The sequence below is a fragment of the Fusarium solani genome (assembly GCF_023522795.1).
Source record: "Fusarium solani strain SB1 chromosome Unknown bctg00000000, whole genome shotgun sequence".
NCBI classification, from domain to species: domain Eukaryota; kingdom Fungi; phylum Ascomycota; class Sordariomycetes; order Hypocreales; family Nectriaceae; genus Fusarium; species Fusarium solani.
In genome coordinates, this window is record NW_027072157.1 from 3,040,577 (window position 1) to 3,059,314 (window position 18,738).

Genomic DNA, 18,738 nt, shown 5'->3' on the forward strand with positions numbered 1-18,738 from the left:
TGCGCGTTCCGTGAATGTGACGACCGCTTTTTGTGAATACCTTCAACCCACCACTCGCAAATTGCGTTGACCAGTCTTGTACCAGCACTCATGGCCTTGGCATTGTGTCTGCCATGGCTCACACCCTCTGATTGGGCTCCCCTCCATGGTGACCTCATTGGAGATTAATAGAGTTAGTTAGTCGTGATCTGGCTGCAGCCTTCTCAGTTGACACGGACTTTGCGGACTTGGTCAAATGGCTTATATCAGCCGATATGTTAGTGCTAGACCCGGATTTGTGAGCAAATCTGGAGAACTGCTGGTTCCGGTACTAACAAAAGCGGGGCATGCGCGTTTGGGCAAGGTCCGAACAGGAGGGTGTATAAGTGCAAGCACTTCGTCATGAAGGTCAAACAAACCTCGATTCCATTTATCTATTCTATTCAATCAATATCTATCTCATCCAAGATGCCATCCTCTCAAGGAACTATCCTCTTGACTGGCGCCAATGGGGGACTTGGTTCTGCCATTGTTGCCGATATCCTCAAGAAACCTGACTTGGCCAGCAACTACACTGGCGTGTATACTGTCAGGAAAGCTGCGACAGCGACGCACCTCAAGAAGGTTCTCAGTTCTGCCCCTAAAGCACATCAACATGATATAGTGGACATGGATCTCGGCTCGCTCTCCAGCGTCCGAGGGGCAGCCACTGAGATCAACCAGCGTGTTGCTGCTGGGGAGTTCCCCCCTATCAGAGCCCTCATTCTCAACGCTGCATATCAAGATCATGAGAAGATTGTAAGTGAGAAGGATGTTGACACGAGGAGGTGCTAACACTGCAGACCATGACGGATGATGGATACGAGACCACTTGGCAAGTCAACTATCTGGCGAACCAGCTGTTGGCTCTTCTCCTACTCCAAAGCATGGACAAAGAAAAGGGCCGGATCCTCATACTCGGTAGTTGGTCGCACGAGTGAGTTACTCTAAGCAGATAAAGTCGGGATACACTGACACTGACTTCAGCATCGACGATGAACGAAACAACACCAATGGCGAGCCCTATAAAGGCTGGGATACTCTTTTCCCTGGAGCAGAGGAGCTCGCCAAAGGCAAGTGGAGCAGGCCAGACAGTGGTGGAGGATGGTTTACCGGTTATCGGAGATATGGAGCAAGCAAGCTCTGCGCCGTGATGCTCATGTAAGTCGAACCTTAAAAGGCTTTTCAGAATCATCAACTAATGGTTCCAGGCATGAATTGGCGAGCCGCCTCGCTAGAGACCCAGAATTGTCTCATGTTTCGGTAGTTGGGTTGGATCCTGGGGCCATGGGCTCTGATCTTACTCGACGAGGCGGTTTTCTGATGACAACTGTTGGAGTCAGGTGGCTTCTTCCGCTCATGGCTCCCATTGCTGTCAAGTTCAACCCCAATGGGCTATTCCGCCCACTGTGGAAGAGCGCCGGAGATGCAGTTCGTCTCTGCTTCGAGGTTGAAGTACCGGCAGGCAAGTTACTGTATCTAAATGGCACAGACGAGCTGGATACTGGAAGAGAGTCCAAAAACGTCGCCAATCGGAACGCTCTGTGGGCGTATGGACTCGAGGCGGCGCAAATCAAGCAGGGGGATACGATCTTGCGAGATTGGAAGTAAGACGATGTTAGTTGATTGCGCAAGGCGAAGGTAACGGTGGTGTTGATAATGTAATCTTATTGTGTCGGTTTCTCCCGTCGGGAACTTGATACCTTGACAAAAACAAGCGTATTTCCGCTCCTAATTTTGACAGGCGAGAACCGTCGCCTTCCTTTAGCAGGGGGTGTTTTGGTCCCTGTCGTGAGTCCTAGAGGGAATGTGACTGGCCTCAAAGCTTCCATTGATCAGCGATTCTCGCTCGCCAAGGTGCAAGCCTCGATCTTTGCGCAATGTTTCCTTATAAGACAATCCGATAAGGAGGACACAGGATCGTCCCGAGTGCAACACAGTCGTCTGCCGGTGAGCCCAGGTACGCTGCAGGGGTCAGGAGAAAAAAAAAGTCGAGCAGAGTCTCCTGACTTCCCCATATAGGTTTTGGCGAGAAAACGGTAGCGACGGTAGCGACGGCAGGCACGGCATGGGACGAGATGAAAGCGAGGCCAAGACTGCCAGGGCTGGGATCAGGGTCGATGATAGGGCTAGGGAGGATATCCCCAACGGTCCAGGGGACGAGGAACGGAGAAAATCAGACACAGCTTAGCCTCGGCAGCGGAGGCAAGGTTGGTGGTGTTTTAGACCGGTGATCCGTCAACGTTCGTGTGGACGGGATGGCAGGAGCCGAACGAGCGGTTGTTTCCACGGGTTCCACTCGGCGTCGTTTCCCATGGAAGGCGCAACGGGTGCAGGCTTGCAGCTCCAAGTTTCATCTTGAGCCCCTGAGTTTTCTGAAACGGGCCACGGCAACCTCCATCCAAACTAACAAGCGCGGTAAGGCAGGTACGGAACCTAAAATCGTGTGTCGAATGGATTAGCCAACCAGGCCAGACCTATTCTGGAAGCCTTCGGAGTGTCATGTTGATATCAACTGTGAGCACCTCAACCTGGACGAGTCTACCCTGGCTGTCCGGGTTGTGAGTGTGAGGGTGATCCTTCCTGATCTTGGACAGGCTCCAATTGATCGAGTGATCCTAGTCAGGTCAGGGCTTCGATAAGAACTCCGTCCTGAACCAAGCTCATGAATGCTCAAGCGCCGGTCAGGCAATTGGCGCCAAACATCAACAGTTGTCGTCGAGCAGAAGCGCTCATGTCTTATGTCAGTCGAGCGCTAGACATTGCAACGCGACTACGTGCAGGTCTCTCAATCCAGTCGTGCCACATCGCCACACTCAAACTGCCACATCAACCACGGCGCTTGGCGTCGCTGGCTTTGGCGCCCTTCCCAGAGCCAGCCGACTGCTTTGTCGATGGATCTTGCTCAAACGATACTAAAGAGGACCTGCAAGACTGGCGCTTTGGTCTGGCGGCCTTGAAAGTACTGGACTGGAGGTATGCAGGGTCTCGTGGTTTGTTGGTTGGCCGCTTTGCGGGTCAGAGTAACAAATTTAGACATCAACAGAAGCCGTCGTCGGGTGGGCATCCCTGTCTCATTTGAGCAAGAGGCGCCTCAGACTCGAGGAACCGGGGAAAAAGGAAATCTGTTGGTGGTGGTGCCTCGCTGAGCAAGCACCAGGCCTTAAATTAAGACACCACCAAGCTGGAGACGTGCGCCCCGACCAGCCAACAGCCAGCGTCGCACTTATTCTGCGCAGGTAGACAGACCAGCCTGGGTTTGATTTCATTTAATAAAGAACCCCAGGACGTTCTCCTCCTTGCTTTCAAGGTATCCGTTCCTTGGAATTCTCTCGTCGTCGTTCTTGTTTCTCTCTCTCTACTCTTTAATCATTTCAGCTCTAATCACTTGCTTGACCATCCATTCATTGCTGGCTTGGAGCTGGACTCGCGCCCACAACAGACGACTCGATCTTTCATTTGCATTTCCTTACATCTCGACTCGACTCAGCGATATTGCAATTAATCGATCTTTTATCACCTCAGCCCCAGGTTCTAGCTTCTGGAATCTGTCTCCGCCACATTCTGGTCCCCGCTCGACTCGCATCCTTCATCGCCATTTTATTACTGCCAGTCCCTGCAGCTTACTGCGCTGCCGTTGGAGCTACTGCCGTCTCCTGTCAGCGCGTCTCATCGCCGACCCAAGCTGATTACTCCTTGTGGACGCCCGGGACCAAAAATAACTAGCGGCAGCACGAGGCACTCTCACTGCTGACCAGGCAGTCTCAGCCGTATGCACTGCGAGGGAGAGGAAACGAAGCCCGGCCTAGTATTTTGAAGCAGCTTTACCTGATCTGTCACTGTCACGGTGACGCCTGATGAAAGGATGCCCGCCATGTGGGACAACTTGAAAACTGCCACGGGCCCCAGTGTTCACCAGCTGCCGCCTCCAGAGCTCAAGAAGCGACAATTCCTTCGCCCAACCCAGACTCTTCCTCTAAGCAAATCCACCTCGAGTGTCAACAAGCTCAGAAACAGCGACGAAGACCAGGACCGAGCCTTTTGGCAGAACGACTTTGACAACCGACTCAACGGCCTCGGCATCCAGAACGGCCCCTTCAAGTACGAGATTCGCCGTGGAAAGACGGTTCCACAGCCAGACGTTTCTGGTCCACGTCAACTGTAAGTATCATGAGCTCTTCTGTTTTCATCAGCCTTTTCCACCACACGCGACATTTGCATTGGATATCGTGTTACTGCGGCGCTCGTTGTCGTGTGCGCCCTTCTCGAAATGGACGGACTTGGCCCAAATCATAGGCAGACGTCGCGTTCTCCTGGCGCAGCACCCCGTCATGACATGGGCACCCACGCCAACCTGAACGCTTGGACGCCAACGCCAGGCAGGCGCAGCAGGTCTCCCAGCTGAACGCCTCATTCTGCCGAGTACGACGACGACAAGATGAAGGTATTCGTTGGCTTCCAATCAGCCACGAATCGGGCTTCCTTTATGCCACACGATTGTTCTGGATCTGCACGCTCGCAGCACATGGCGCAGGACGGCGTGGATCCTTTGGAACCGCTGGCGACCACAGCACCTGCCTCAGCCAACGGCCAACGCTCTGACAGGTCAGGACTGGACAAGACGAAACAGGGTCACCGTGAACTTGGGGCCATTGCGTCCACCACTTCAACTTTCTTTGTACAGCAACCACCATCTTGCTCCTCCCCAAGCCTCGACTTCGACCAACGCCTTTTCCCAATGATTCATGTCCTACATTGCACTTGGAAGCAGCAATAGATTGTTTGCACTTGACTGACACCGGGTTCCTTTGGTCGCAGCTCCCCTCCCCTCGATTCAGACGATCTTAGAGTACGGGCTCCTCCCAGGAATCAACGACTTAAGGCCGACGACGAAGCTCACTGGCGTCCTACTTCCTCCATCTACGGTGACGAGGACGACAGCAACAACAACCACTCCCGTTCCCACTCCCACTCCCGCCCTCATCGCAAGCCTTCCTCTACTGGTCGCTCCAAGGCCAAGGCGCCTGCCAAAGACATGTACGGTCGCCCAACGGCCATTGAGATCTCCCCGCCCAGCTCTCCCGAGTTTGACGCTGCACGAAATGGGTGAGTTCTCCCAAGTCAACTCTGCTTTTGGTCTTCATCCATCCCACGTTTCTTGGTTACTATTCTTGTCCGTTCTGGCATTTCCATCGTCTTTTTTGAGAGCCTTGTCGTTTTCTTTACACTTCTCAGATACGACATCTTCAAAGCTCCCACGGCTGGAATCCCTTCACCTTCCTCTCACGACCTTTTTTGGCCGTTGTCTATACCTGAACATCTACAAAATGCGGTGGATGCAACGCAGAGCTGTTTCACTAATTCGATGCCTTGCCTGTAGGGGAAATCATGAAGATGTCTCACCTATCGATGAGGCACCCGATATGTCTCAGCTAGAGCTTCTTCAAGATGCTCGACATGCACCCCCTCAGTCGCACGCACATCCTCGCAGCCAAATTCCGACCATGCGTCGTGACAAGGCAAGGGACCAAGATCATAGACCTTCTCCCCTTCGAGAGTCCAAGTCAATCGATCAACTCAGAGACCAGGAGAAGCATGGGAAGCACCCTTGGGAGGGAGCTGCGGGCCAGCAGGCCCCCTCTAGCAAACCTCCACACACTTTTGGACTCACTACTACCGTGACGGGACCTCGGGCTCTTCGCCCTTCCAACCCTCCCACGACATTTGGACAGCGGATGCGCAAGCTCAGATTGAAGGCCGAGCCAGTTGAGAGTAGGCCACCATGGAATGGAGCAAGTGGCCGTGCTCCTTTGGTTGAACCAGTTCGAGACGACCCCTCTGTTGCGCCGTTGTCTCTGCAGCGCAGGGTCAGCAAACGGGTTGGACTTGGCGGTGGCACATCTCCCGAAAGTCCCAGCGGCGCAGCTTCAACGGTCCGACGACTGCTTCCCTCGCGATCCAATCAGAAGCTCAAGGATGCTAGCAAAACACCATCACCCGAGCCTACCTCGCAAGCTGGTACCTCACATGCTTATCCTAGCCCTCCCTACTCTAGCTCTCCCCCTCTCAGCCGCCTGTAGCGTCTCATGCCGCACGGCCGGTTCATGCGGCGCCCCTGCTCACCCCAAGCACGATGCCTGATCAGCAAAAGGCCATTAAAAGAAAGCCGTCGCCCTCCGCTCATATCTCTCACGCTTCTTACTCGAGTTCGGTGTACTCAGCCCTGACGGAACAGACTGCTTCCGGTCCCGCACCTCTCCCCAACAACCTCGAGCCAACGAGCCTGTTTGCGCCTGAGGATCCTTGGGTTCAGCCCCCTTCGCGTTTCAGCGTTACCACATGCAACACGGCCGCTCCCGAATCACCCCGCCTCTCTGACGACGAAGATCGACCACCAATGCCCACTACTTCAAAGCTCCCGTCGATGATGGACCGTAGGAGGCCAGTTCCCGGAGGTGATAGTTTCAAGAGGGCCTCAAATGATCCTATCATTATCTCGATGAAGACGTCTAGTATGTCTCTGAGGTCGGACGCGGCAAGCCAGGATCGAACGAGCACCGAGAGACCCCCATCTATTCTCGTGACTGATAAAGCCCTCCCACTTGCACCTCCCGAAATGCAGTCAGCAAACGACCGTGTTGCATACCTCACGGCCCGACTTGACAGTCTCGCTCATCGACGCACCAACATCAACAAAAGTATCAAGCAAATGACGGAGCTGATGCCTACCGACAACCTCTTGGCAAGCGCGGATGTTATTCGCAGGCGCGAGATCGAGAAGAAGAAGGTTGAGGGTCTCAAGGAGGAGCTGGCGGAGATTCAACGTGAGGAGTATGACTTGGGCTTGAAGCTCTACCGAGCCAACAAACGGCTCGAGAGAGAAGCAGCTTTTGAGCCGTCGTCGCTGTGGGTCAGACGAGTCACATCGTGACCGAGACAAGAGGAGACGAAGCGAAGCGGCACATTCATTGTACATATGTATTAGAACGGGAGGTGGGATCTCTAGTGTGTAAGCAAGGCGTTGGTAAGATATGCATAGCAGCTGGAGTCGAGTTTGTTGCTTTTCTTGTTTCGAGCGTTATATCCGATGCCAGGTCTGGCGATGGTAAAAACAAAAAGATTCCCATGGTTTTGAAGTCAACTATAGCTCAACTAGATAGAAACTATGGTCAGTTGGCACAATATGTCTCATTGTCTGATGTGTGATTCAGTTGGTCGGGAGGAGTCTTGTGGTGTCCATTCTATGGTACTATTAATCCCAGCTACCCGCAGAGCAACGCTGATTATGTTGACCACTTCCCATTAGCTACGCCCTGATTATGACTTCCATGCTCTATGACCCCATCCAAGTTTCCTCGGGTACTTGCCTACGTTGTAAGCCCACAAGGCCAGCTCTACTTCTTACCAAAAGGACCTCTTTGGTGTTGACCCTGGAGGTCGCGGTCCCTTGCACCGTCCTTCCCAGCATCTCTGGCAGTAGTCTCCCGGCTCGTTGTCCTCAAGGGGTGTAATACAAGCACAGTCGTCGTTAAGGCGGTGCCTGCAGAACAAGTAGACGCCCGTCCGCGGGGGCTGGGGAGGGAACTGTGGCTCGCTCGGAGCCGGCTCGGGGAGAAGAGGCTGCGGACCCCGTCGACAAGTTGACCTGATAGAGACCGGCGGTTGTTTTGAGGAGCAGGGGCCGGTGGTTGGGGAGGGGGTGAAGGTGAATGTGGAGCTTCGGGCTCGGGATATCGAGGGAATGAGATAAAGCCGGTCGTGCTGGAGTAGATTGGAGGAGCCCCGATGTAGTTCCCCAAGGCATCGTAGTGATCGGCAGGGAATCTCCGCGGAGGATCCGGGTCTTGCATCAAGTAGCCGTCCTGGGTGTACGAGAACACTCTGTTGTCTCTGCCAGGGTAGGTGCCTCCTCGGACATAGTCTCTAGGACTATAGGTGCTGCCCCTGGAATAGCTTCCCCAGTCATAGGCGCCCCTTGAATAGTTCCTAGCATCAAAAGAGCCTCCCCTGGTGTGGGTGTTCCCACCAGCATAGGTGCCGCCCCTGGTGTAAGCCACACCTCCAGGATAGGACCCTGCGGTCTGACGATCTTGTCTGGCATACTGCGCTGGGTCGGGATAAGAGACGCGGGTATCAGATTGGGGGCGGCTGTATGTATCTTGGAGGGCGCCAGGCTCTTCCGTGTATGAGTTGGCTACCTCCAGCTCGTCGCGGTCATAGAAATCGTCGGGGTGAACGGAACCGGGCGTGTAAGTGACGCCGGACGTGGGCGCGCTTCTAGCGATGCCATGGCTGTCAGAACAGCTTTGGGTGTGTTGAGAGCTTCGTCTATGACCCTGGTAGGTCTGCGACGTGCTAGGCCTTCGTTGATGATGAGACATTATGATTTAATAATTATCGCTGCTACACCTCTTTCCGTCAGCGCTCGGAATAGGGGCATGCCAACTCACCTTCTCTTATGTCGACAGAATCCCCGTTGCTGCCAAAGCAATTTGTGCAAGGTCGGTAGTTGACAGCGGGATAGTGAAAGCGTGGTAGGAAAAAAATAATGGTGATCACGAGAAGCTATCTTGTCGCACAGGTTACGTTACTTGCTGGGCTGGAGAGAAAGCTTCTCAAAGAGGCGCTTTGTGTCTTGGGCGAGTTTGACCTGAACGAGGCGGCGGCATCTTTTGGGCTCGCGGCGTGTATATAAGCTGTTATTCGCGGATGATTGAAAGGAGCTGGTGCTCGTCAGGGGAGGGCTGGATTGGTTGGAGACAATGGGACGCTGTTTCGCTGAACACGGTGCTTTGTGAATGTGGTCGTGTTCTGTGAGTGAGTGCGCCTTTGACCATGAGTCTTTCTGTGAAGCTTCTCGCAGAGGGCCACGAGAACCGGTCTGCTGGAGCCTTCAGGAGGGGAGGGGGGAGATTATCACAGTAATAGATGACAGACCGGAGGTGGAAGTCCGGATGTGACACTCTCTCAGGATGCTGATGGTGTTGGTCTTGCAAATGAAAGGGACGTCAGTCACTGAGAGGCAAACTGCTTGGGCATGTAATTTGAGGTTGTGTAACAAAGACACCTTTTGCTGTATGCTATTCTGTGCTACATGGCACCACTACTGCTTCTGCTACTCCACATTTGCCTTTGCTACTGCGACCACCACAGTCCTGGATTGATCAGTGGATCACTCCTTCATAATCACATCGCCTTCGGCCTCAACGTTGTCCTTCTTGCCGGGGAAGGCCAGCTTGACCACGCACGTGACGGTGTCAAACTCTCCGAACGGAGTCTCCTTGGTGGCGACGTCGGAGAGCGTAATGCTGGAGATGTTGAAGAGCTGCGCCTGGACGGGGACGGGGTTGAGAAGGTGTTCACCCTGAGACTCAACGAAGCGGATGTTGAACGAGAGGTAGTTAGGGAACCCCTTCTGGGCGATCTCGAGGCGGACAGTGTCGAGCCACTTGTCGGTGTCGGGTCTGTAGACGGGCGAGATGCAGTCGGCCAGGGGAGGCTTGCCGACAGTTTCATCAATCTCGTAGGCGGAAGCGTCCTCAAGTTCGAACTTGATGTTGATGCAAATGGCGCTGTTGGAGGGACCGGAAATCTCCTTTTCAACGTCTTCAAAGGCGTTCAGTCCGTAGAAAGGCTTGCCCTCCTCCCAGTCGGACTCACGACCACCGTAGCCAACGGTGAGGTTCAGGTTGGGCTGCTCCTCGGCCTGGTGGTCATAGGCGATGACGGCGTGGAAGTGATTCATGTCCTTAAGCTCCTCGGTGTCCTTGGGGAAGAAGGGGTTCGAGCCGGCACCGGTCCACTGGGGAGGACCCTCGGAGCGAACGGAAAGCTCGCCGACCTTGACCTTGTTGTACACAAAGACGTGGTACTCGGCCTTGGTGATGTCGCTGACCAGGGACTCGGCGATGGCGGCATAGTTGAACTGCTTGATGGGCTTGTTGTTGCGGTAGACGACGGGCTGGTTGTTGCGAGACCCGGCAGGACCACGAGAGGAGTCGAGAAGCCAGAGGAAGACAAATCGTCTGTTGCCGATGGAGGGGGCAACCCCGGTCTCGAGCTGCTTGTCGCTGCTTGGGCCTGGGACGTTCATCTTGACAAGTGCTGGCTGGAAGAAGAAGTCAGTAAGGTCACGAGAAAATATCAGGGGGTTTACTGCTTGCCTTGAGGGTGTATTTGAGTTGACTTGTGTTGTTGGAGTTAGCAAGAGGAACGCGCAAGCGGATGAAGCTCTTCCCAGTCTGTTGTTCGGGTTGAAGATGAAAAGTCCAGTGAGGCGATCACGAGAGATGTCATAACCGGACATGACCATTTGAAGTTCTGAAAAAGGCAAAATCTTGAACAATTGAACGAACGGTCAAGTGTTTGTTTGTCATTGAGCTAATTCTGCCCGTTCCCAAGTTATGCGACTCATTGCCAGCTCTCATGGAAGCTGGCACGCACTTGACTATGGTGTTAGCAATTATCAAGGGCATTTAGAAACGAAACGGAATAACAAACTCTTGACTGATAGAAAAATGCCTAACAAGGCAAGGAATTCGTGCGTTTACTATGAGATTGACTTACATGAACTACCCACGGGCCTTTCTTAACAAACGAGAACATCCAAACGGCGACGACCGCGATGGGTTCAAAAGAAAGAGAAGCGTGAGCAACAATGAGCGAGACTTGGCCTTGATCACAGGGACATGACACGAGAAGGGCTAAAGGGGCGAATGGTGTCTGGCAGGATTGACATGGAATTAATATGTACTATTCCCAATTAACCAACAGGCTGGCAGTCCAACAATCCACGACTGTGAATCACTCATTCAGACAACCAAGCAACCAGCTTTTCGTGAAAAAGCGAGGGATGAGAAATCTGCGGCGCATGGCCAAGTCCAGGGAACTCGACCAAATGTCCATCCGGAATGAGACTTGAAACCTCCTTGCCCAGGACATCAAAGTGACCAAGCTTCGCCGCAACCTCCTTCGGCGCCCACTGCGCACCGATGGCCGTGGTGTCGTTAGTGCCAACCATGATGAGAGTCTCCGTCTTGATGTCCTTGAACTGGTGCGCGATGGGCTGCGTGAGGACCATATCGACGATCTGCGCCTGGTTCTTGACGTAGTTGTCGCGCTCGGTGCCGTAGTAGATGTTAACCAGCATCCTCACCCACTTGTCGTAGTCGTCCTTCCACTCGCCCATGTAATACGTCGCCTGCTCGTATCCTCGGATGGATTGGTAACTCGAGGCGTTCTCAGAGGTGTATGTGGTGTCGATGCTGACGTAGGGAACACCCTTTTGGACGTAATCCTCCATGCCGACGGCGTTGACCATGACTGTCTTGTCCACTGACTCGGGATACTGAAGACTGTATCGAGCTGCGAGCATGCCTCCAAGGGAATGTCCAATGACGGTGACGTTGTCAACTTCAAGGGCATCCAAGAGTCCGCGGGTGTTCCACGCAAACTGGTGAAGGCTGAACTGGTACGATGAAGGCTTGGAGCTCTTGCAGAAGCCCACCTGATCGGGAGCCACAACGCGGTATCCCTCGCGGCTCAAAGCCCGGATGGTTCCCTCCCACGTAGGACCGCAGAAGTTCTTGCCGTGCAGGAGAAGAGCCGTCTTGCCATTGGGATCGCATTCAGGCGGAATGTCCATAAAGGCCATCTCGAGCTTCTGCAACTGGCTGGTGAACTTGAAGAGCTTCACCGGCCATGGATAGGTGTAATTGGATCCATTGATGTCCTCGGCGACCTCACCATCATACACGGAGCCCTTGGCCTGCGCAGAGACGAGGCCGGCGCAGAGGAGGCCGGTCGAGCAGATGGAGGCGAGTGAGAACTTCATGGCGTGGGATGTGAGAGGGTGTCATAGAGGAAATTAGAGGCGAGGGACGGTGACCGTATAAAGAAGGTTTTCTTCCGGGAAAAGCCTCATGCCCCGTGGTAATACAATCTGGGGCTTGTTGACATCCATGCCATGCCATCCACACTGCGGGGAGCCGTAGAAATCACCCGGGAGGGGCCGCGGTTTAGAGGCATCTCGACCAACATTCCAAGGGTTCCGATGTGTAATATCGCGAGGTGGTTGTCGTCGGGTAAATTTCAGGGAAATCGGTGTTGTTTCAGATGTTTTGACGACTCTACCCAAGAGAGAAGGTGGCTATGCATGTTGATCAGCAAACATCACAGGCCGAATTGAACCGTGGCTTCAACAAACATTTGACTTGGGTGCAACTCGAGGCTTGTAATTGACAAGGAGGGGATATCCCTGTCTCAGCAGTTGAAACGCTGAGCCGAAGAGTCCACTTTGATTGATTAGCATACCTCGACCTCGGGAGAAAATCTCTCAATGACATGAGGCTCTGGGCTATTTCACTGAGAAGAGAAACTAAACAAGCTTCTTATCAGCAAGGAGTATCCTGGAAATATTCGAGATGTTTGCTTACTCTTGCTGTACCGTCTCTATACATGCCATCAGAGGCGACTCACATCTGGTGCCATCCCAGACTCAAGACCCGAGGGATATCGTTGCTTTTTCTCAACTGCATGTGCCTGAATCCCACAGCGAAACCTTTTTTTACAAAACCAACATCCGTCATCCCACTTCCGAAACTTTTTTGGAATTTTTCTTGAATAGGCTGTGTTGGTTGACACGAGTTGAGAGTGTTGGTGGCGCGAGTAAAAGACAAACAAAATCTCAAACTTGGCAATGTTTGCTTGTCCCCTAATAGAGAGTTTTATTTTAGCTGGAATTCGGAAGAGGGAACAATAAGAGGAGAAGAAAATCGTTTGATACCGAATGTTCCGAGGTTACACTCAAGAAAAAGCCTTTTTCGACAAGGTGTGGTCGATGATTTCTCGGGACAAGACCCTTTGTATACGTGGGACCACCTCATCTCGTTGAATCCCCTCTGTTTACGGGCATCGTCAAACTCTGTCGTCAGAAGCCCCGAGGACATGTTTCAGCTGTGGCTTCTCGAGATGGTCCTGTCTCGATCTCATCGGTCCAACCAGCGAGCCGTGTCTTAGACAGTTGCTGCACCCAGTCATCATCGCCCACAAGTTATAATTTTGCTGAAGAAGATGGAAGAAGAAACAATGGGCAGAATAGGCTAATCGGGGCCCGTGTTTCTTTGTTGACAATCACCGATCTAAGCCCGGCTGAGCATCACCTGCCGTGCCGTCCCTCCACTGACTGGTCCTTTGTCGTCACGAAGTGCCGCTCCCAGCTTTAATAGGCTTCTATTGGGCATCGGCTCGGGAGAGCCCGATTCGTGTCGTCTTCAGCTCTCGTAGAAGTGTGGCCCGCCCTTGCAGAAGCAACGAGCATGTTTCCTCCACCTTGAAAGAGAAGGAGGCGGATCCGTCCATTGCCATGGTACGGTTAGAGAGGAGACAAGAGACATCCTGGGGAGTTTTTTTATGCGAGATATAACCCATCCGGTGCTCTCTGGTGATTTTCATCTGGGGTGCTACATGCCAATATACATGTCTTTCCTGAGACCCCGTCTGCCAACGATGGTGTCTGGAAACATTCCGGGTGAGAGCAACGCGGCTCAAGTCCGTATTCCTTGTATCATTTTCTTCGTATTGACGCCCATCTTTCTCTTTATTCGGTTTTGGAGTCGAATAGCCAAGAGGTCGGGTTTGGGCTGGGATGACTGGACCATTCTGTTATCCTTTGTAAGTTGAAGCTATCCCGCCCTCCAGCAGAGTACTGACATTGACAACAAAGGTTTGTGCTCTGATCGTGCAGATTCTGATGATGATCTCGTGCGGGTATGGTTTTGGTCAACACATCAAGAACTTGGCTCCCCAGAATAAGCTGATGGCACTCAAGGTAACATGACACCATCTCCAGCCCTCGATGGCCTCTACAGACAACACTAACCAATTTCAAGCTCTTCTACGTCGCCCAGATCTTCTACAAGCTCACCATCAACCTCACAAAGATCTCGATCCTGCTCCTGTACCTCCGCATCTTCGTCCAGCGATGGTTCCGCATATCCTGCTACACCCTCATGGCTCTCATCACTTGCTACATGATAGCGACCACCGCGTCGTCCATCTGGCAGTGCAAGCCCATCAGAGGGGCCTGGGACAAGTCGATGCAACCGATATGTATCAGTCTTACTAAGAACTGGTATGCGAACGCTGGCTTCTCGATCGCCACCGACATCTTGATCCTGTTACTGCCTATGCAACCTATTTGGGCAAGCCAACTGTCGGTAGCTCACAAGAGAGCGCTCATGCTGGTGTTTGCTATGGGAAGTTTGTAAGTGCTGCGTTATGTTTACAACAGCATATACTGATCGGCCCAAGCGTCACCGTCACATCCATCATGCGAGCGACAACACTCCGTTTCTCAACCACCAGCCCCGACATAACATGTACGTACGTTTCTTGGGATATCTCATTAGTTCATACTGATGGTTTCTGACTAGACGACATCGCGTCAACGCTATGGACCATGATCGAGGAGAACATGGCCATCATCTGCGCCTGCTTGCCCATGTGCCGCATGCTCCTGGCGATTCTCTTCCCAGCCTGGTTCGCCGGATCCAAGGCATCCAGCTCCGAGGACTATGTACTCAGCGATAGGTCTGGAGATCAGCCTGGTGCATGGAGGCCATATGTCGGACCCCGACATGCTGAAGGTTTCAACCAAAGCGAAGTCCTCCGCACCGATGGGGCAAGCGAGGAATACATTTTGGACTCGTTGAAAGGCAATGATGCACCTAGTGAAACTGGGATTGTGCGGAAGACTACATATGGGGTCACGTATGAGACTGATACCGAGGTTAGGAATTAGTATAATCGGGACGCGTAAAGGATTGTATCTTGGGAATGCAAGGCGTTTGGTTTCAAGGGTATTTGACATCCATCTAGAGGGGCTAAAGTCGTTCAAGTTTAATGTCTTTTATACAAATATATGATTTACAAGAACCTCGACAAGGAGAAAACTAGCTCATGCCCTCCATGAACTCGACACGATCAAGGATCATTTGCCGATATCCCATATACTCCTTGAGACCCTCCCACTCGGGTCCGGACTCTTCTCCGTGCCTCCAGGGCTCCTTGAATCCCCACGCGCAGGCAATCTTGTCCATCGCCGCTCGCTCCTCTTCCCTCAGCCATCGGTAACGCAGCGGCGTTCCGGGCGCCCACGTCACCCGCTTCATCTGGTCCTTGTTGCTCAGCTTGGCGATCAAGCCCATGGATCCCACCACCAAGAAGTAGCCAGAGATACCGGCAAAACCGATTCCAGTAGCCGTGGTGATGTCCATAGTGTTCTGCCAGTAGGCGGCGTAGGCAGATGCCAGACCAAAGATGCCAAAGGGGAGGGTACCGAGGGCGAGGGCTGGGGTTGTGGCGTGCTTGAGAAGCTTCTGGCGCTTGAAGGCGGGGAGACTGAATGAGGCCTCGACGATGCCCAAGGCGGAATCCAGGTTCTTGGCGTCGATGGCACTCTGCAGGGCCATGTCGGCCACGTCGCTCTGGACGGCCTTTATCGCAGCGTTGGGATTTGAAGCAACGTACTGAACGATGCCGTTCTTGACCACCGGCTTCTTCTTGCTGGCAAACATGTCAAGGACGGCGGGGAGGGACTCGGGTCGACCCAGAGTCGCCTGGATGACCACATACAGCTCGAGAAACTCGGGCGTTATCTCGACATTGGGGTGTGAGATGATGGTGTATGCCGAGTATGAAATCTTCTTGATGCTGTCGGCCAGATGCGAGTCCATCTTGATCGGCCTGTTGCCAGTCCTCTCTGCCCCCAGAGCCATGAGCTTCGAGGTCGACGCCCGTGACTGAGCCTCAGCTTTCCGAACCTGGGGCTGGAGGGCTTCCGCAGCCCTGAGACATGTTTCCAGAGCGGCACTCGTCAATTGCTTCGCCGGGATCCCATCCGTCGAGAGGAACTTGTTCGTGTTGTCCCCCACGATCTTGGCCAATTGTGCCGGGTCCGTCAGTTGCCTCGGGACACTCGCGGCGTCGGGTGGCTGGATGTTGAGGTCGGGGTAGGGAGATGTTGCGACCCATCGCACGCCCAAGGGCTTAAGGGTCGAATTTCGGACATGTCGAGCGCTTGATAGAAGAGCGCCGCTGAGGAAGGCTTGGTTGGCGCCCGCTCGAGCCGGCGCAAAGGCGCATCGATGGCAGACGTTGCCGATCTGCCGCGGGCTTGCTCGTCGCATGGTAGGAGCCGATGATGGGTGAAGTCGCGGGGTTCGATGTCTTTGGCCGTCGATTCAGCCCCAATTGAAGGTCGCCGTCCTCTTCTTTGGTCGTCGGATGTCGATAACTGACTTGAATATTTCCCGATGTCGAAAATCGTTGCCAATCAGAGGGAGCGTTCTCACACAAGGTCAAGACCCACTTCAACGGCAAAACGGGAACTCTGATAGGCTGTTCTCTTTCATCGCAAAGCCGGTGTCTAAATGGCAGCCTGAACATGAACTTGAATGATTGACGGTTACCTGATAGTGACAATAGTTAGTGTGAGATCATCTCGTGTCTAAAGAGATTGTAGCTTGCTTCATCTCTACTTTGTATCACTTCTACAAGCCCAAGAAACATATGGAAGCGAAATCGCAGCCAGTGACAAACATGTGGAATCAGGCTCTGATTTACAGTGACATGCCCGCTAAAATCGAAGCGACCAAGCGCTAGAACGATGGACGAAAGCGGGGCTTACCCATGAGGTGGCCCTCGTTAACGATGGATCCTGGACGGGCTGGGCTGGGCTGCATCCATGCTGTGCCCCCTTTGCAGCGTAAGCGTTGACCATGACGAAACTGGCTCTGGCTCTTGACCTTAAGGTTGGGTACCACGACTCAGCTTTTCAATCCTCAACCTTTACTTCTCACTTCTTGGCTGCTGCCTTCCATTAGGCGCCTATACTCGAGCACCAGTATATCAGCAGCAGTTCGTCAGCTTGCAACAGCTATACCGCCCTTTGCCTTTGTCTTATAGCGGACCGAACCCTTTTTGCTCTCGCGCCCGAAGACCCCGGCGAGTCTAGACGGCCTGTCGATCCCATCGAACGACACCATATCGCCAACACCAACTCAGCATCGTCAAGGCCACAAGTCGACGCTGCCATGCCGCCTCCACCTCCTCCACCTCCTCCTCCGCCGCCTGGTGGTGGTGGTCCTCCTCCTCCGCCCCCTCCTCCCCCAGGAGGACTTCCTGGACGGCCTGCAGCTGGAGGATTGCCCAACCGAGTATGTTCCATTCCCAGGAAGCATTTCCAGAATCGCGACAAGGAGGAACCGATCAGAATCTAATGAACTATGCTAGGGCGCTCTACTTTCCGATATTCACAAAGGCAAAGCTCTCAAGAAGGCCGTCACAAATGACCGTTCTGCCCCTCAAGTTGTTAAATCTTCATCAAGCTCGTCAGGCCCTCCGATCGGAGGCGCGCCTCCTGTTCCAACTCTGGGCGGTGCACCGAAGCCTCCAGGAGGACTGGCACCACCCGTCCCAGGAAATCGAGCCAGGAGCAACAGCGATCAGGGGTCTCGCGATGCGGCAGGAGGAGGCATGGACGCGGCGCCACAGCTAGGCGGTCTTTTCGCTGGCGGTATGCCCAAGTTGAAGAAGAGAGGGGGAGGTATCGACACGGGTGCCAACTCCGACTCGACATATCTATCCGACCCCGAGCCTACAACATCTGCCCCGAAACCACCCACCTTCGGGGCACCGAAGCCCCCGATAGGGGCTGCACCCGCGATTCCTGGCCGACCTCCGATGCCGCCTCCCGGAGGATCGAACTTGAGGAAGACGACTCCGGTAGGATCAAAGCCTCCGCCTCCTCCGATAGGGAAGAAGCCGCCTCCTCTCCCGACATCGCGGAAGCCCTCATCCATGTCGTTACCGCCATCTGTGCCGTCAGCACCAGCTCCTCCTCCTCCCCCTCCCCCAGTGTCCTCCGCTCCAGCTCCGCCCGCACCTCCACCACCTCCCCCTTCTGCGGCGCCTCCTCCTCCTCGCCCAAGTGTATCTCCTACGCCGCGAGCACAACCTCCCCCGCCTCCTCCTCCACCTGCAGCGTCTCACTCAACACCCTCGCTTGCTGCTCAAGCCGCCATCCGCGCTGCTGGCCAAGCATCTCCCAGCTCCGCGCCCCCTCCGCCCCCATCATCAGCGCCAGCACCTCCAACTGCAGCTTCACCGCCGCCTCCAGTGACACGTTCCCGCGGCTCCTCTCTCCGCCAATCCATGTTGGACCCCAGCATGTTTACTCTGACAGCCAATGGAGCGAAATCTCCTAGCCCCGCCAAGGGTTCGCCTGCGCAGACACCTGGTGCTACAGGTGGCACACATGTGGTGATTAATGACTCCAGGTGGCATTTCAAGGACGAGGGTCTGTTCCCCAAACCAAGAGATTTTGTAGGCGGCACAAGGAAGTACAGGGCGGGGCGAGGAAGCAGTGTGCCGTTGGACCTAAGCGCTCTGTGAGATCTCATGCAGCTTCAGTTGAGCCAGCCTGTGCTTTTGACACCACAGGAGTTTCTGTAGCATTCACGGGTAGATACTTGCGGGGTTTGAATAGATTGGAAATTTTAGAATAAATGTGAATTCCCCAATGTCTCTTTTTGCGTGAATATCATGAAACGGCCATATCAATGGAATCATGCTCACAACGAGCCGACCAAATCACGTTGAAAATCCTATTCAATCATGTGTAAAACGTCATGCCTCCTGGCATGTATAGTACAGTTGAGT

At 53.8% G+C, this 18,738-nt stretch overlaps 9 protein-coding genes across 9 annotated transcripts; 5 read left to right on the top strand and 4 right to left on the bottom strand.

Annotated features, from left to right (window-relative positions):
* Positions 1 to 447: 447 nt before the first annotated feature.
* MRS44_000967 (uncharacterized protein) lies at positions 448 to 2,209 on the top strand (the record flags this gene model as incomplete). The annotated part of the gene is made up of 6 exons (XM_065624262.1): positions 448 to 777; positions 822 to 955; positions 1,006 to 1,179; positions 1,230 to 1,625; positions 1,937 to 1,978; positions 2,041 to 2,209. The coding sequence occupies 6 exons, from the start codon at positions 448 to 450 to the stop codon at positions 2,207 to 2,209; spliced, it is 1,245 nt and encodes a 414-aa protein (XP_065479961.1).
* A 1,683-nt stretch (positions 2,210 to 3,892) lies between these two features.
* MRS44_000968 (uncharacterized protein) lies at positions 3,893 to 6,098 on the top strand (the record flags this gene model as incomplete). The annotated part of the gene is made up of 3 exons (XM_046270486.2): positions 3,893 to 4,179; positions 4,837 to 5,124; positions 5,399 to 6,098. The coding sequence occupies 3 exons, from the start codon at positions 3,893 to 3,895 to the stop codon at positions 6,096 to 6,098; spliced, it is 1,275 nt and encodes a 424-aa protein (XP_046138862.2).
* Positions 6,099 to 6,151: 53 nt separating this feature from the next.
* On the top strand, positions 6,152 to 6,949 carry MRS44_000969 (uncharacterized protein; the record flags this gene model as incomplete). The annotated part of the gene is made up of 1 exon (XM_065624263.1): positions 6,152 to 6,949. The coding sequence occupies one exon, from the start codon at positions 6,152 to 6,154 to the stop codon at positions 6,947 to 6,949; it is 798 nt and encodes a 265-aa protein (XP_065479962.1).
* A 463-nt stretch (positions 6,950 to 7,412) lies between these two features.
* Positions 7,413 to 8,399, bottom strand: MRS44_000970 (uncharacterized protein; the record flags this gene model as incomplete). Its single annotated transcript, XM_046282594.2, has 1 exon — positions 7,413 to 8,399. One exon carries the CDS (start codon positions 8,397 to 8,399, stop codon positions 7,413 to 7,415), a length of 987 nt encoding a protein of 328 aa, XP_046138863.2.
* Positions 8,400 to 9,190: 791 nt separating this feature from the next.
* MRS44_000971 (uncharacterized protein) lies at positions 9,191 to 10,111 on the bottom strand (the record flags this gene model as incomplete). The annotated part of the gene is made up of 1 exon (XM_046282595.2): positions 9,191 to 10,111. One exon carries the CDS (start codon positions 10,109 to 10,111, stop codon positions 9,191 to 9,193), a length of 921 nt encoding a protein of 306 aa, XP_046138864.2.
* A 714-nt stretch (positions 10,112 to 10,825) lies between these two features.
* MRS44_000972 (uncharacterized protein) lies at positions 10,826 to 11,851 on the bottom strand (the record flags this gene model as incomplete). Its single annotated transcript, XM_046267572.2, has 1 exon — positions 10,826 to 11,851. One exon carries the CDS (start codon positions 11,849 to 11,851, stop codon positions 10,826 to 10,828), a length of 1,026 nt encoding a protein of 341 aa, XP_046138865.2.
* A 1,673-nt stretch (positions 11,852 to 13,524) lies between these two features.
* On the top strand, positions 13,525 to 14,818 carry MRS44_000973 (uncharacterized protein; the record flags this gene model as incomplete). Its single annotated transcript, XM_065624265.1, has 5 exons — positions 13,525 to 13,689; positions 13,763 to 13,846; positions 13,908 to 14,281; positions 14,329 to 14,396; positions 14,451 to 14,818. 5 exons carry the CDS (start codon positions 13,525 to 13,527, stop codon positions 14,816 to 14,818), a joined length of 1,059 nt encoding a protein of 352 aa, XP_065479963.1.
* A 151-nt stretch (positions 14,819 to 14,969) lies between these two features.
* On the bottom strand, positions 14,970 to 16,205 carry MRS44_000974 (uncharacterized protein; the record flags this gene model as incomplete). The annotated part of the gene is made up of 1 exon (XM_046279891.2): positions 14,970 to 16,205. The coding sequence occupies one exon, from the start codon at positions 16,203 to 16,205 to the stop codon at positions 14,970 to 14,972; it is 1,236 nt and encodes a 411-aa protein (XP_046138867.2).
* A 591-nt stretch (positions 16,206 to 16,796) lies between these two features.
* Positions 16,797 to 18,471, top strand: MRS44_000975 (uncharacterized protein; the record flags this gene model as incomplete). Its single annotated transcript, XM_065624266.1, has 3 exons — positions 16,797 to 16,829; positions 16,902 to 17,234; positions 17,311 to 18,471. The coding sequence occupies 3 exons, from the start codon at positions 16,797 to 16,799 to the stop codon at positions 18,469 to 18,471; spliced, it is 1,527 nt and encodes a 508-aa protein (XP_065479964.1).
* Between the last annotated feature and the right edge of the window lie 267 nt (positions 18,472 to 18,738).